We start from the raw sequence: 17,422 nt of genomic DNA, 5'->3' as shown, positions 1-17,422 counted from the left end.
GTGTGTCAGCCAGTTGCTCTCTCACATGCATCCGTAGTTCGCTGGTTAACACCGGAAATCTGCTCCTATAATGTAATAGTGAAAGCCCACACGGCTTCCCATCACGGCACAGCCCTCTGTCACATGGCGCGCCGTTGGTTTTCACTGTGGATAGAGTTGGGGGGGAGACGGGATAAAGGAGTCTGCAGGCAGAGGAGGATAACGCGATAGAAGGTTGCAGGATCTTATTTACCGAGTAGGTCTTCTTAACCACTTTTTTAAAATTGATATCATCTTTGTGTCATTTTGTTGCGCCTTGGAGTCAAAACTCCGCCATATTCAGTCCACCACGCCCGGAGCGTCAGCTATCACAGTCGCCGTTACAGTCTGCTCAACTTATTGCACAAAGTTAATTTCCCCTTTTACTGGAGAGGAAGAAGGTAACAGCCTCGAGAACAGCTGCTTTACTTCCTTAAATTTGCTAAAGCTTCTGTTTCCAGCTCCGGGAGGGGGGAGGCGTAGTTGCTGGAGCTTGTAGTAAAGAGTTACCGTGGGCTTTAATCATTGTGTGTTGTGACTCGAGGATACACCGAGGAAGGGAAGGGGGGAGTGTTCGCTGTATGAACAAACAGTATGTATGTGTGTTTACCTTGGAAGGTGAAGTTGTAACCAGGAATGATTTTGAGCTCCGTGGGGGCATGCTGCCTCAGCCCGGAGGCCAAAGAGGCTCGGAGGATCAACGATGAGATTGAGAGGCAGCTCCGCCGGGACAAGAGGGAATCCCGACGGGAATATAAACTCCTTTTGCTGGGTAAGAGACGGATCAAACGGTCTCTGTGACACCTCTATCAGAGGTCAGAGGTGGAACAAGTTTTCAGGACTTCCACTTAAGAAGCTGCATCCCGAAAAACGTTAGGTGGCCTCCTGAAGAGGGTCTTTGCATCTCGTCTGTTATATCAAATTAATTATTAAATTTGATACATCAAATGTCTTAACGATTTAAGAAAAAAATCTTGCATAAATATAACAGCCTTATGTTGAATATTTGTATTTACGGTTTTGACATATGAGGCAGCAAGTGCAGCTCTTAAATTCATGCAGAAAGAAAGCTGTGTCACAGAAGACTACTTGAATAAATACAGCCTACTTAGCATCTGTCTGCTCTTTGAATCAGACCCCTCAAAACATAGATGTAAACATGATTCAGTGCACTTGAGTGTGTTATGATGCCTTTGTAGCTGAGAGGAAGCAGATTATAAACAGTGGAGTAAGAGGTGAATCCTGAATGTGGACATTAAAACCTGAAAAATATAAGATATATATATATATATATATATATATATATATATATATATATATATATATATATATATATATATATATATATATAAATACATTGTAAACAGAAAAATCCCCAAAGTAAAATAAAAAACATGGAGGTGACGTGAATAATTCTATATACCACACAATTTACATGTTCAAAAGGGAGTAGGATGAAGTTTACATGCACGTCATTTACTACTGAACACTGTTCCTGTCATAGGGCGTGTGCATAGTTTGCTGTGTGAGGTGAGTTAAAGTGTAAAGACAATGCAAAATGCAGTTACAGTACGGGCAACCATGCAAAACGTACTCACAGTGGGAGTTTTAACTACTTTTAGCTACTACTGTATCTCAAATGGGGAAAAAAAGGGATTAACTACACAGATTTGTAGGATTGAAATATTATGTGTACCAAATGAAGTGTATATACTTCATTTGTTGATAAGACATCAACATATGGCCTGACTGTAGTAGTTTAACATGGACCAAAGTCTATGTACATTAGTGGTTTGCGGTGACATTGATCAGTGGTTGCTGTATGCGTCTCATGAGACGTATTTTAAAAAAAGAACTGGTACTACAACAAAACTCATCACAGTTTAATCTTAAGGAGAGCAGCGAAAAAAGAGAAAACAGTTGACTGTTAACAGAGCCAACTGCCTCCAGCTCTTCAGAACTGCCCATCGACAGATCTGTGCAGTGTATCTGATAACAGCATTTTTCTTCTACACAACAGTAAGCAGTCCTCTGGTATACATTGCTGGTTCAGACAGGCATGACATGACACGAAGCTCAAATACTCACTCGTCAGCTTTTTTCCTTTTACGAAATAATATGCGACTAGCCTTGGGTCAACTAGTTTTGTAGCATTTTTGTGGTTAGCCACGAGCATGTTAGACTGTAGCTTCCTGACCCTAGTTTGCATTTATAATCTCTGCATGATTTGGAGACTTTATGAGGTATAAAGATGTGACAAATCTACATGTATTAGTAACATAATTGCTAACAGTTATACCTGGACGTGTGATGAGTCCTCCCTCATCTATCTCACTTTAGTTGATGGTATACATTTTGTTTCAACTTCCTTTAGAATTGGCCCCATAAAATCCAGTATGGCATGGGCTCCACACACCGCTGTCATTTAATCTGTACAGAAAAGAAATATTAGTTGCAGTCCTCATCTGTATACTACAGGGCACCGGGTGCTTCATTAGTTCCTCCTTGCTCCTTTCTACTTTCAGAGCTGCTTTAATTCGTAGTGTCACAGATTCATTGAGGTGCTGGAAAAACGTAACATTTAACAGCAGAGATTTTGGTCCGTATTGACGTGTCAGCATCGCACAGCTGCTGAAGATTTGTTGGCTGCACGTCCTAAATGCAAATCCTCTGTTTCACCATATCCCAAAGGGCCATGCTGGATTGACATCTGGTGACTGTGACGCGTCATGTTCAGGAAACCAGAGCTTTGTGACACAGTGTTACTGTGCTGGAAGCAAGCATCATGAAAGGATGGACATGGTCAGCAACAATATGGCTTCATGTTGTGTCCATCAAATTCTGACCCTACCATCCGAATGTTGCGGCAGGAATTGAGACTCGTAAAGCTAGAAAACATTTTTCTGATTTTCTGTCTAATTTTGGTAAGTTCGTGGATGTGATATCCTCGGTTGCCGGTTCTTAGCTGACCGGAGCGGTTCTGGGTGTGGTCTTTGTAACAGCTCGAAGCAGTGTGGCCATTTTTCTCTGGCCTCTGACATCATCAATACCTTTTTTTTTCCAGAGGACTGCCGCAGACTGGATATTTTCTCTTGTTTGGGAAAATATCCTCTGTAAACTCTTGAGATGGCAGTGTGGGAAAATCCCAGCAGATCAACAGTTTCTCAAATACTTAGCCCATTTGTCACCAACAACCACGCTACATTCAAAGTCACTTCAATCACCCTTCTTCCCCAGTCGGCTGCTCAGTTTAAACTTCACCATTTTGTCTTGACTATGTTCTAAATGCTGTTCTTGCAATGTGATTGGCGGATCAGATGTTTGCATAAATAAGTAGTTGAACAGGTGTACTTAATAAGGTGCCACATTTAATTTGACTATTTGGCAAAGGATGTGTCATCAGTGATTAAGTTGAAGGTCTAAAGCAGTCAAGCATGGGTAGTCATGTTGAACGTGTCACCAGCCTTTTAGCTTCAGTAGACAGCACTCTGTATTTTAGCCCACGACCAGTTTCAGTCTGAGATTGGAACAGTGCACATCGCTTTAAGTACTCTCTAATAACATTTTAAAAGAAATACTGTTGCTTTCATTTGTGCACAGGGTTGTCTCACCGGTGTCATTTCTGCATTGTCAGCTACACGGGGAAATGCCGCAACTTCTAATAAATCTACCAGCCACCCATGAGATGACAAAACGTAACATTTGATGCAAGTTATGTCCAAGTTTACATAAGAGGACATCAGGATAATATATTATGATCATAACTACATTCGGGGCGACCGTGGTTCAGGGGGTTGGGAAGCTCATCTTGTAACCGGAAGGTTGCCGGGTCGATCCCCAGCTCTGTCTGTTCCTGGTCGTTGTGTCCTTGGGCAAGACACTTCACCTACCGCCTACTGGTGATGGCCAGAGGGGCCGAGTGGCGCGATATGGCAACCTCGCTTCTGTCAGTCTGCACCAAGGGCAGCTGTGGCTACAACTGTAGCTTCCCTCCACCAGTGTGTGAATGAATAGTGGAATTGTAAAGTGCTTTGAGGGTCTCGAAAAGCGCTATATAAATACAATCCATTATTATTATTATTATTATTATTATTATTATTATTATTATTATTATTATTATTATTATTATTATTATTAAATAAATAAATGAAGCAATAAAATCAATCGCTCTGTATACCATCTGTTTAGTGATAACCTGACATAGTTTATTCCTCGAGCTATAAAACCCCATCCAGTGTTGCTAAACAGGAGAGTCTGCATCCGTGCTGCTGGTGAGACCTCAGGCATAGTTGCTCCTTAAGCTAAATGCTAACATCAGCATGTTTTGATGCTCACAGCTATAAAGTTTGCAGTCCATTTGGTGATGTAATGATTATTATGCTGACTGCGTTAACATGCTAACATTTACTACCTTAAACTAAACTCAGAATACTGGGGAATGAACACCTGTTGTTAGGACCTTAAAGAAAACACTGAAAGTGTTGAAATTTTCATCTGGTATCAAAAAGTCAAGAGCTTATCAGTGTGACGCATAGTGATCCAAAAAGGAATTTCAATGTCAACAGACAGAAAGAGTGGGAGTTTTACAGTTAAAACTAGCTGATCGCTTACACACTGCACGAATATATATAGAATATGTGAACGTTTTACAGAAACAATATAATTGAAATGGATGGATGTGTCAACAGGGTCAGCAGGAAAACGTAAAACAAGTTCTGACGTACCTGTATTAGTTAAATATTTCTGTCATTATTTTTTTGCGACAGATGTTATTTTATATATATATATATATATATATATATATATATATATATATATATATGTGTGTGTGTGTGTGTGTTTTATAGCCTTAAATCAATCAAAAATTTATACCTTGTTATTTTTTATTAAGCCAAAGGTCAGTGCTTAAATTATAATTACAAGTGATGTACTCATTAATGACTGAATATTTTTTTAAATTATTTCCTTTCAGAGTTATTTTATTTTTGTGATTTCTAATTCGTTTTTTTATTTCAATTCATTTTGACTTTTTGTTTTTAATCCAGTTTAGTTTCACTTACTTTCTACTGTTTTAAACGGTTTAGTTTCAGTTTAGTTTTTGTTAGTTTCAGTGTCAGATTTAGGCTTTTTAATTATTATTGTATGGAAGGCATATGTCGGAGGCACGATTTAGGAAAATTTATACCGGTGTTACAATAAAAACACAGAATATTTTGAAAGCAGTTGACTCACAATCCTGTGGAGTCTCAATAAGCATGTCCATCAATGCCTCATCAGCCAAGCTGAAATAACACCTTTTTAACAAACTAACAGATACTATAGTTTTTACAAAATCTTATTTTATATAGTTTACATTTTTGCACAAGTCTAGTTTTAATTTTCACTTTTTTTTAGGTAACTAAAATGTTTTCTTCAAATCTGCTTTAGTTTTCAGTTTTAGTTAACTATAATCACCTTGATCCTATAATATACTGAAAAAATGAATTCTGTATAATGAATAGTTATAGTTGAGGCACTTTTAGTTTAGTTGGACTTTAATTAAAAGAATTTTCCTTATATATGTTTAAAGAAGTTTTTATTTAAGTAAATAATCTAGATGCTTCTTCTACCACTATAAAAAAACAAGTTCTCAGACTTTAAGTTTTTTCTACCTGCTGTTGTGGTAAATAACATAATTGTGTCTCTTTGTGCTTAAATTGTAAGAAATAAAAAAAGTAAAAGTAAAATTACAGGAAGGGCTCAGGTAGCTTATTGATCGTCCTGTAATTATAAAAAAAATCATTTTGTAAAAACAACCAAGACAAAACAAAACAAAACAAAACATGTCTGTAATAGGTTTTTTCTGTAATAAATATTTCATATATATATATTTTTAAAATCTGATTTTCCATGTGTTCTTATTGGATCAAGAATCACTTGAGGGGATGAAAATGACCTTTGGATTTACACAGTATCTGGATGTGATAAGGTATAGAGGGGAGGACAGGTGCATTGTATTGTTGGTATTTTGATGGGAATAAAGAATAAAACTACATTTATGCCTCCTGTTGGATAGGAACTGGTGAAAGTGGCAAGAGCACGTTCATTAAACAAATGAGGATCATCCATGGCCGTGGATACTCTGATGAAGACAAGAGAGGCTTCAAACAGCTGGTGTACCAGAACATCTTCACAGCCATGCAGGCCATGATCCAGGCCATGAACGCACTGCAGATCCCCTACAAGTATGAGCACAACAAGGTAGGCCTGTGTCCTTTCTTCGCTGCTTTGCTCAGACAAATTGAGAAAGCGGTTTTTATCAGACACAGTCCCACAGAAGCATGCGGAAGGTTTACTGACAGAGCCTGCAGTGTGTATTACTGTGTATTTAGGGTGAAGCACTTCTGGTAATTTGCAACAGTGTTTAGTTTTGCAATCCTGCTGCCAGAGAGTTTTGTCTACTTACGGAGTGAGCTGTCGTTTTGAAGTATACAGAGTGTCACACTGCAAGCATGTAAAAACTGGTAGTCCTGAGCCAAAAACAAGTAAGAGATCAGGAATTCCCCATTATTCATACAGGAATCTGTTCCTGTCTTACAAACACCAGGGGCCCGTTCTTCGTACCTCGCTAAGTAAGTTTGATTGTTGACGATTTCGCGTGATCTTGGATCGTTCGGTTCCCCGAAGCTCATCCGGCGAAGGTGGATTTGGGAAGTCTGTCGCAGTCATATCCTGTCCGTTTACGCGAGCCACCCATTGCGGAAGGTGCAAGATTGATAAGGAGTTTTCAGAATTCAGCGTATATTGCGGGATAGACAGGATCCTTTAGCTCAGCGCGACAGTGTGCTCATTGAGAGATATCGATTTTCCCGTGAGGGTATTATTTACTTAACCAACTTGTTGACGAGGGGGTGCAGGACCACCACCTGTCTTTTGTTGCTCTGCCCTTTTCTTGGTTGCTGTTATAAACAAACAGATTATTTCAGGGTCTCTTTTCAAGAGACGAAAAGCAATATAAGTGATAAATATTACCATTCTGTAGAATATTCTTATATTTCACTTTTACTTGTTCCCATGTTCTAGTGGGTCCTGTTGTGGCTCTAATGTGTAAGGGGATATAATATAACATAATATAATATAATGTAATATAATATTGGATAATATAGTGTGATATAATAAATTTACCCTACCGCCTACTGGTGTTGGCCAGAGGGGCCGATGGCGCGATATGGCAGCCTGGCTTCTGTCAGTCTGCCCCAGGGCAGCTGTGGCTACAAGTGTAGCTGCCTCCACCAGTGTGTGAATGTGAGAGTGACTGAATAGTGGCATTGTAAAGCACTTTGGGTGCCTTGAAAAGCGCTATATCAATCCACTCCATTATTATTGTTATTATTAAATCACTTACGAGTTTAATTTGTCAGCAACTTTCTGCCAGCCCTCTCTCCTTGCTTTTGCAGCCTTTGCAGTGTTCCCTTGCGTTCTGATTAAACTCTGAAACTCCTGAAATCCCTCACTCAAGAGTTCTTGCTCTGCTGCCGAAAAATACTGAGCGCACTCCTTCGACATTTTCGCCGACCAATCAGAGGGTTGCCGATCAATGTTTCCACTATCGATGCGTAGCCCCTTTTACGACACCCAGTGATCTCACATTACTTCATCCAGCTGTACTAATCGTCAACAGCAGGTGTGTTCGGGGAACCGGATTAGTGAGCTCACGGTTAGCGCGATGGTTTGGTCTTGGATGTGTCATTTGATCTTGGATGTAGTAAGCGACGTACGAAGAACGGGCCCCAGGTGCGTATTAATCACAAAAACGTGCTAGCTCACACACAGAGACTACATTAGGTAAAGCTCCAGGTTAGGATGCAATCCAGGAGAGCCTATGTCAGTGATCATCTGAGTCAGCATGTGAGTTATATTTTTTCTTTCCTGTAGTGTTGGTGGTGTTCTGTAAAAGCTCACAGGATGGCACTGTTTGTATGCAGTTGGTTTGCATAAATCAGCAGTGAAACACAGAGAGACCGTAGGTCAGTGAGGTCAAGACATCCGTCGCTGTGTCTGAAATAAGTGCGTTTATTCATCAAATCAACTACACTGTTCACAAACTATGCTGATCACAAAAAAGTGCATTAGACTCCTGTCTGGAAACCAAATTTATCGCTCATTATTGAATAAACTATTGACTGTCTGTTTGAATAATTTAGCGAGCGGTGATATCAGGCACTCAGTATATCAGTTCACTAAACCTCTTCCCTGAATGGTGAAATCGTAGCTTAGAATCTATAGTAATGCACAGAAGGCCCATCCAAAGATTTGAGTCCTCGTATAACCTCTCTGAAACAAAAAGAAAACAAAGCAAAAACAAAACCAAAAGAACAATTGAACGAGTTGGATTAAATTTATATGCTCACAAAAAAGCCTGCTGGGGTAACTAGCTTTTTGCTTGCTTTCACCAGAAGGAGAACATCTTAACTTAGTGAAGCTTGCTCCTACTGTTTGCTTCACTAAACACACAGGTTAGACTTTTATTCTGAAAGCATTTTCTCATATAAAGTCAAAAGTGATAGTTTTAGTTAACTTTTTATGTAAGAGGTTTACACAAAAAGTCACACCTCCTTGTGATTACTGTGGTCACTAGCACGGTGTAATGCTTGCTTGTGGCTGTTATGGATGACACTGACCTGTCTGCAAACACTTGCTAATTAAACACTGAACTGTAGCGAAACTTGAAAAAGTGAGACACAAACCACAAAGATGTTTTGCTGGCAACCAGTAAGGTGGACACAAGGCAGTTGCCAACCTCTCTCTAGACTCATGTGACTGCCTTAATGATACTTTCATAACTGCGGCTAGCTAGCTCTATACTGGAATATACTGTAAGAAGAATACTCAGTGGTATTTCTATGATTGTGTTTTTGAGTCTTAAATAAGAAATCTGCCTCTGAGTAGCTCTATAAAAAATGAAGTAGACACTGGAAGTGACGTGATTATTTGAGGCGCGGCACATAAAACAGTGGCAGCTGTTGAGTGATGGAGGCGAGTAAGTTACATTGTATTAGTGGTGTGGAATTAAAAGCTGGAACAATCTTTTAGTAAAATGCTAAGATTTTTTGATTTCTATTAGGTGGTCAGTGACTGCAGGGGGAAGAAAATGTAAAATAGAAAAAGAAAAACAGGACCATCAAAGAATGGGAGTATATTTTGAAGCAGGAGCATTTTAGTTAGCATGAAAAAACAAAAACAAAAAATCAAACAAAGTGGAAAATCCCTTCCAAAGACTTCTGCATTATGAAAAATATATGACTCAACAAACAGATATCTGTTCTTCAGTGTTACCTTCATTGGAGCGTTGCAGTGTAATCAGCCGGTTCGATTCATATATTTCATAACACTGGAATTTCATTAATGATGGGTTTTGATTCTCATGTTTACTATTGCTTCAGATTGCTGAACTGCTGCCCTTCTGTGCTTCCTGTTGAAAAAATCTGATATGGGGGCATGCAAATGCTTTAGCCTTCCCACGGCTAGTACTGCCTCTGCAAGCTGCTTTGCAACCCATATCTACCCCAGCTCCTTTCATGTTGTGTCTGATTTCTTCAGTGTCATTTCCGTTTTCACTGATGGCTGCCGTATAACATACTGGTACCGCTTCTCTCCCACAACAATGCCATGCAAACCAATGCACTAAATTCCTGCAGATGGGGTTAACACGCTTGACTGCTAGGTTGAGAATGACGATTTCTAAACAACAGCTGTTGATAACATACTCAAGAAAAACCACTACACAGATACCTTCAAATCAGATTTATTGTTTTATGTTTGGAAGCTCAGAGATTACTTATTGGTTTTTAAAGACCCCCTGTGACAGTAGTTTAAACAGGGCTTAATTTCATCATGTCTGCTGGAGACTATCAAAAAGTTCTCTTTTACAGTGGGGGAAATAAATATTTGATTGCCTGCTGAATTTGAAAGTTTGCTCACATCACCAGGCGTGTACACACCTCAGGGGGGAGTTTGGCCCGCTCCTCTTTGCCGAAACTCTCGAAATCCGTTAGGTTTCTTATTTTTATTCTTGGCTCTTTGATACTGCCCAAAGTGGTAAAATGGAGGGAACTGATTCTCTGGAAAGTTGCGCTTCATACACACAAGGAGTTCAAAAAGGACGATCCGTAGTTGATTGATTGACCGTACGTGGCACACAGCCATTCCTGCTGCGTTGTAGGGGATCAAATACTTATTTCACTCAATGACAAGAAAATCTACTTATAGCTTTTACGTAATGTGGTTTGGTTGATATTCTGCCTCTATTAAAATGAAATTATCATAAAAATATAAACTTTTCATTTCTTTGGAACAATTATTTCCCCCACTGTATCGAAATGATGTGCTTATATGTTGAACAGTTAGTTTCAGTAAATGATTGGTAGTATGAATCAGAATCTTAATTCCATCTTGTTTGGTATTTGTTATCTTGGTAAACCGGATGACATCACTCCTTCCTTCCAGCACTGGGACTGATTCGTCACCTATAATGCTGCGGTGACAGTTGCGCAAGAGATGCTTCCTATAAATAACACAATATTAAAGTAATTATTCTTTCTGAAGTTGTCGCTAATATTAATGTGTTATTGTGATGCTCAGGCCAACGCCACAACTGTCAATAAGGCTGATGTGGAAAAGGTGGTAACATTAACCAACCCATACATTGATGCCTTGAAGAGCTTGTGGAGCGACCCGGGAATTCAGGAATGTTACAATCGGAAGCGGGAATACCAGCTCTCAGACTCAGCCAAATAGTGAGTGTAAACAGAAGAATAACTCCTCACACACTGTCTAATAATTTCCTGTGTTTCATCTGCCAGCCGTCTTTTTAATGCACCAAGGACACAGAGGCTTAGTAGTTTTTCCATTTAAGGTTGTTAAAAAGAAACGCATTTAAATTCTAAATAATTCATTGCAGCTACATGGCTGAAACAGATACAGCCATGACTTAAATAATTCAAAATAAATGTCTTCCTTCTCTCCCTCTCTGTTCTGCTTCTTCATCAGTCTTTCTGTCAGCAGCTTTCATTTTCATTTCTTAACACTGCATTATCCTCCCCCTGTGCTATTAGCTATCTGGATGACTTGGATCGAATCTCTGATACTGGGTATCTGCCAACTCAGCAAGATGTGCTGAGGGTGAGGGTGCCCACAACCGGTATCATAGAGTACCCTTTTGACCTGGAGGGTGTGGTGTTCAGGTGAGTGGTTTTTTCTTTCTTTCTTTTGTTGGTGTCCCCCACAAATACTATTAAAAATAATGCAACATTCCTTAAAAGCAGATAACATAATTCGAGGTATTACAGGGATCGATACATTTATATCTTATATATATAAAGATCCAGTAACCTGTTTTAAAATCTTCTACCCTTCTACCTCCCGAGTACAATGTCTATTGTGTGTATACATCATTATGGTGCATTCACTGCTAGCGAATGGCCATCCTGTTTTTTTTTCTTTTTACTTGTAACCTCTCTGGTAACCAGATACCTGCAAAAACAATGACATTGTCCCTGATGACACCTAGTGTTATCAGGTAACATAAGCACATAAGCAACTAGGGCTGTGCGATATGACAAAAATCTCATATCCCGATATAAGAATTCTATCTTCCCGATAACGATATAAATCACAAAAATTTAACATTTTCTGTAAATTCTGTGAATCTCGGGCAGCTCGTCTTGCGGGAAGTGTTTCCAGCTGCGCGTCATGTAGCTGGAGTCGAGTGTTTTAACCGATGCATGAAACGATACATTTTTAGACATAAGTTGTAAAGGCCGCCGTTTTCTTTGTGAGTATTTATTACACAGCGTGCTGCGGGGAAAAGCCTGTTCTAACGTTTGAGTCTAAGGTTTATTTTTTAGCACCTGGTGGCTCTTTTTTAATTCTCATCCGTAAATAATCTGCTCTTTCACGTGATTCTGTTTATTTTGAAAAGTCTCAACAGGATCTTGAGCTTTATTGTGAAAGGTTTATGTGGAACATAAACAAGCGGACACGCGATGCTGTTACCGTCGTTGTTGCTAACCACAACGCATAAAAACAGGCGCTTGTCGTCTGTAGTGTGGTTATATTAAATATAAGAGAAAGAGAGAACTTTAAGAAATTAATATAGCCACTACAGTGACCATCAAAACGATGAAAAAATGTTGCCGTAAACAGTTTATTTTGCGAAACAAACGATAGCGTAAAATGAAACAATAGACGTTTTTATATCGTCATCCGATATATATCGTTATATCGAACAGCCCTATAAGCAACACTTTCACCTGTTCGCCCTTGGACTGCAGTTATCATTGCGTCCCTAAATATAATTTGTTCATCAAGTCTGCCATCCTGGGCGGCTACGTATAGCAAGAGCAGACAGATCACACAGAGCAGTTCTGCATGAAGAGTGTGTTAAATTGATTTCATAGTTATATAGCAAACAAAATGTTTGTTAATTAGAAAACTAAATATCATTTTAACGCTAAAAATAGTGACGTTTAACTGTGTCGATAATTAGTCAAACTTTGTGAGAAGGCCCGACCAACTTTAAAATGATCTCTCAAAGCCACCTACTGTGTGTTAGGTAACTGGACACTGAGATGTTAATTTTCAGGAAGCCCATTAAAATGTAACGCACATTAGAGTTCACATTAGAATTAGAAAGAAACATCCTGTTTGAACTGACCAATTTTAGACTATGTCGCTGTGACAGCTGGCCACTGATTATATTAGCTGCTGTTTGACTGGTTCCCCCAGTTTGACTGGTTTTACCTCTTTAATATAACAGTTCATGTACTTTACATTGCTGTCTCCGGTCCTGTTATCATTTTTAAGAAACATCATTTGTATCATTTATGTTACCTTAATATTTTTCACCGGTTTAAACCTGTGACTGTAGGATGGTGGATGTGGGTGGTCAGCGTTCAGAGAGGAGGAAATGGATCCACTGTTTTGAAAATGTCACTTCCATCATGTTCCTGGTGGCACTTAGTGAGTACGATCAGGTCCTCGCTGAGTCTTCCAATGAGGTAAAAATCAGACTTAAAAATAGTAATCTAATATATATATATATATATATATATATATATATATATATATATATATATATATATATATATATATATATATATATATATATATATATATATATACACATGTTTCTTACATGGGAAAAGACAGTAGCTTGCTTTGGGATAAAAAAACACCCAACTCACTGGATAGGACACAAAGGGACTTTGTTTCCTTTGTTTAAGGCCAAACCTGTTAGGTGGAAATGATGACCTAGATTTCTGCAGAGTCCAGCTCCTCTCTCTCTCTCTCTTTGTCTCTCTGTTTCTCTCTCTCTCACTTTCTGGCCACATTGATTAACCTCATCTCAGCCCTCCTTTGTGGCAGTGCTCATAGTTCAACTGCAGGGGGAGCTCTAAAGTCACTTTAGCCCAACAAAGGGCACCTTTTAGTGAGGCCTGTTCACTTGATGAGATTACAGCCAATTGAATTTGCTCACACAGACAATCACTGGTGAAGTACTGCTGTTCTTCAGCAGGGATTCACGTCTGTTGTGTTTGCTCCCTTTCATTCTTTATTTATTTATATGTTTGTTTTTTTTCACAGAACCGAATGGAAGAAAGCATGGCCTTGTTCAAGACAATCATAAGCTACAAGTGGTTCGAAGAATCCTCGATCATCTTGTTCCTCAACAAGATAGATTTACTCGAGGAAAAAATCATGTATTCACATTTGGTTGACTACTTCCCTGAGTACGACGGTAAGGGGAACTAGCGCACTCGCTGCAAAGAACATTTGAATAGAACATGATAATATGAGCATCTTGGTCCATTCGTTTTTGCTGATTCACTGTGTCAAATAACAAAGTCTTTCTCTTACAATCACCAACAACACACTCACTCCTTTTTACAGTTCGCTGGCATTAACTACTAAATGCTACTGGTTATACCAGACCAAACACGAGTGTACCAGTTTGTTTTCCGCTGATAAAAATGATATGCTTTGCCTGTGAATTCAGATTTCTATTTCTTCATGGAAATGCATGAATCTAACTTACAATTTTTCACTTTTACACAACTACTAAAATATTCCTGTGCTGTTTTCTTCTTCTAGGTCCTCCACAGGACGTCGACGCGGGAAAAGCATTCATATTAGACATGTTTGTCAGTCTTAACCCAGATGAGAAAAAAATCATCTACTCCCATTTCACGTGCGCCACAGACACAGACAACGTCCGGTTTGTCTTCTGCGTGGTGAAGGACCACATCTTGCAGGGCCACCTGGATGCCTACAACTTGGTCTAAAAGTGTGGCGGTCTTGTTCTTCTTCTTTTTGCTGTAACTCAATCGGCTTTGTACACCTGGCAGCCGGGAGAGCTCCTCTGTGGTTCTGTTTGCTTCACGCTGCTGTTGAACTCTTAAATCCAAAAACAGGAAACGGAGAAGTAACGCGGCTTGTCGTCAAATGGCTCCACTACTTATGTATTTGAAATTTTCTAGTTACACTCTTTAAAGTGGATGTCTTCAGCTATTATGAAGTGTGACGTTGAAAGCGTTGCCTTAGCGAGGAGCCTATTATAGTAAACACTGAATTTTATGGAGTGCTTTGTGTAGCAGTGTAAAATATTTCAGTGTCCTCAAGAGCCTCAGAGGACTTGTAATGTACTGAGTCTCTGCTTCAGGAAATCTGTGGAAGTGAATGCAGACTAACTGCAATGCAGCACCTCACATCACTAATCCAAGTTTGTCATGGTTTGTTTTTCAAGCTAAAAAGTGTTCGAAGCATCTGAATGCTTAGGTTGTGTCTTGACTTAAAGGGAACTAGTCGTAATCAACACTAATGACACACTGACCTTATTTACCACTGTTACTTGCACATTGTATATTTTGTAGCGGTGGTTGTGTCGTACTTGCTCCAGTTTTCAAATTTCAATTCACTCGATGCGCCTCACGTTTGTACGGTGTCCCAGAGAGGTCAAACGCTGCAACTTCAGAACTGCGCTGCGACTTAAAAACACCAACAAACCGAAAATTTCTCCAAATGCACACAAAACACATTGGAAATGAAAAAACAAAGCAAAACACAGAAGCCGAATAAAACACAGTCGAAGTTAAATCAGAGCAACAAAACAGGTGTTTTTGGGGGAGGCGTTTATTCGAAGGACCAGCTGCGAAACATTGTAGGCTTAAAAGGAGCACACGACTCATCCACGTTGTGAGGGAGAAAAACATGCAGTGTTTTCATATGATTCATGTAATACTGCAGATAGATGTTTGCTATTAGCCATTTAGCACTAGATTGTTGCCACTTCAGGTGTTTGGTGACATACCTCACCAATAACACTTTTGGGTTTTGTGTGTTTTTCTACTACTGTTGTGTTTTATTCAAGTTCTGTTGTCCTTTGTGTGCTTTTTCAACATTTTTCTATTTGCTGGTATTTCTTTAGTTTGCAGTTCCTTTGACCTCTCAGGGCCACCGTACATTGTCTGCATTGACCCTTTTAAGCCACTTTTTTTGAGCACGGCATACTTTTTGTTTTTTGTTTTCTAATTCTAAACATTTCAAAGTGATATTCACATTTATTTCTTGTGTCAGTTCTTCAGTTCAAAGACTGTTTGATTGGATTTTTAAGTATATTTCTTGCTTTGCTCAAAAGGCTTTACAACTTCCCCTTTTATTTATCTAAAGGCATAGTGTACATATTGCATGGTTGGGTAATCTCCCACTGTGGTTATTTTTCTGTCTTTTTACTCACATCACGGTCAGTGTTGAAACTGCTAAAGGGAGAACTTTTAAATGTTAAATCATCTCTGACGCTTTAGAGATGGTCTATTTGCAGGCATAAAGAAAAAGCTCAGAGTGTATCCGTAGCACTATTGTTCACAGAACCCTCTTCACAGGCTAATGTGTACCATTTTATTTATTGGTATATTTCACTATGACTGTAATATGTGAATGCAGTCTTTTTAAATGCGATTGGATAAATAAACAATCTGTTCATTTTAGGTTTTCAGTCTTTGTCTGTGTTTGCAAATCAGCTCCGGCACACTGATGGTTTGCCATTCAAGTGTTTGTCTTCTTGGCTGCTTGAAGAGCTCATCTGGAGCAGTCTAAGTCCTAAAATCCTCCTCTGTGATACATCCATCTGGCTGGAGCCTACAGCATTAGGTCCATATTTTTAGTCTTGTATGCAGGGATATAGAGTGTGGCAAAGAACCAATATTTTTGGAGGACACTCAAAGTAATGTGGCAGTTGTATGTGACACAAGGATAGATTAAAAGTGAGGTGGCTGCTGGGCACCAAATCCTTAGTGGTCTGTTCTACATGCAGTCAATTCAACCCCACATCGAACATGAATTAAAAACCGTTATCCTACATTTCACCTAAAACATCATCAAGTCAAAATAATGAGCCCAAGGACTGTAGCTAAGGAAAGATTTGAAAGATTTCCCAGTAAAAATCTCCACATTTAAAAATGCGAATGATTCACAGCTGATTTCCACTAATTTTACTTTTTTGTTTACCTGTTTTAACATTAATAATAAATAAGTCACAGCATCATTAGGCCAATCATGGCTGCGTGACCTTAATAAAAGACATACATGTAGAGTTAGGTGTCCATTGTATATTATGCTGAGGTAGAAGTTGACAGTTGTATTTATTTATTTATTTATTAATTATCACCAGGCAAAATTTCAACCACCACTTTCGATTTGAAAGCAAACAGTGAAGATGTGACTGGGGTGCAGACTTCCAGCTATATTTAAGGGGCTTGATATGATCTGTTTAGGAATTAAAGCCATTTTTACACTATTTCCCCATTTTCAGAGGGTTAAAAGGGATTTAGCCAATTGGCTGATAGTATATTTAATAATATAGAGCTTTTCTATACTAGATGAGCATTCAAAGCACTTTATACATGTCATTCATCCATTCATGCAAGTAAGTGCTTTCTATCTAACATTAATATGCCGAAGGATACTTTGGCGTGCAGACAAGAGCAGCCAGGCCTCATCCCAGCAACTGATTACTCCCTGAGCCACAGTCACAATAATATATTTATTCAAATATAATATTATTGTATAATGAGATAACATATACAGCTTCATAATCGTGGAGGCCTGTTCCCTTGCTATTTCATGACAAATTAAACAGATGAAATATCAAGAGCTGATTTCCTTTGTTGGGCGTGCAATATGGGATTCAGAGAGATGTGAAAAGATTTGTTAGGGTGGAAGTAAAAAAAAACAAAAAACTGACAAAATGGCAAAGTCTATGGCCAAATCCACAATCAACTACATAAAATGAAGGAAAGCACTGGCTCAGCAACACCAAAAAGTTGGAAGATGATGGAACTGAAGCACATAATGACAGCATTATTTCCAT

At 38.9% G+C, this 17,422-nt stretch overlaps 1 protein-coding gene across 3 annotated transcripts; it reads left to right on the top strand.

The window, feature by feature from the left end:
* Positions 1-63: 63 nt before the first annotated feature.
* Positions 64-16,040, top strand: LOC113025584 (guanine nucleotide-binding protein G(q) subunit alpha-like). Of its 3 annotated transcripts, none has more exons than XM_026173490.2 (8): positions 64-235; positions 637-790; positions 6,074-6,258; positions 10,639-10,793; positions 11,112-11,240; positions 12,926-13,055; positions 13,642-13,795; positions 14,149-16,040. In XM_026173490.2, exons 2-8 carry the CDS (start codon positions 655-657, stop codon positions 14,337-14,339), a joined length of 1,080 nt encoding a protein of 359 aa, XP_026029275.1. In that variant the 5' UTR covers positions 64-235; positions 637-654; the 3' UTR covers positions 14,340-16,040. The 3 variants fall into 3 exon arrangements, with proteins under 3 accessions (XP_026029275.1, XP_026029276.1, XP_026029277.1); XM_026173491.2 differs by lacking the exon at positions 64-235 and adding an exon at positions 265-419; XM_026173492.2 differs by lacking the exons at positions 64-235; positions 637-790 and adding an exon at positions 5,929-5,986.
* The last annotated feature ends 1,382 nt before the right edge of the window (positions 16,041-17,422 follow it).

The sequence above is a fragment of the Astatotilapia calliptera genome, chromosome 7 (assembly GCF_964374335.1).
Source record: "Astatotilapia calliptera chromosome 7, fAstCal68.1, whole genome shotgun sequence".
Classification (NCBI taxonomy): domain Eukaryota; kingdom Metazoa; phylum Chordata; class Actinopteri; order Cichliformes; family Cichlidae; genus Astatotilapia; species Astatotilapia calliptera.
The sequence above is the reverse complement of the archived record's forward strand: the minus strand, read 5'-3'. Positions and strand labels throughout refer to the sequence as shown.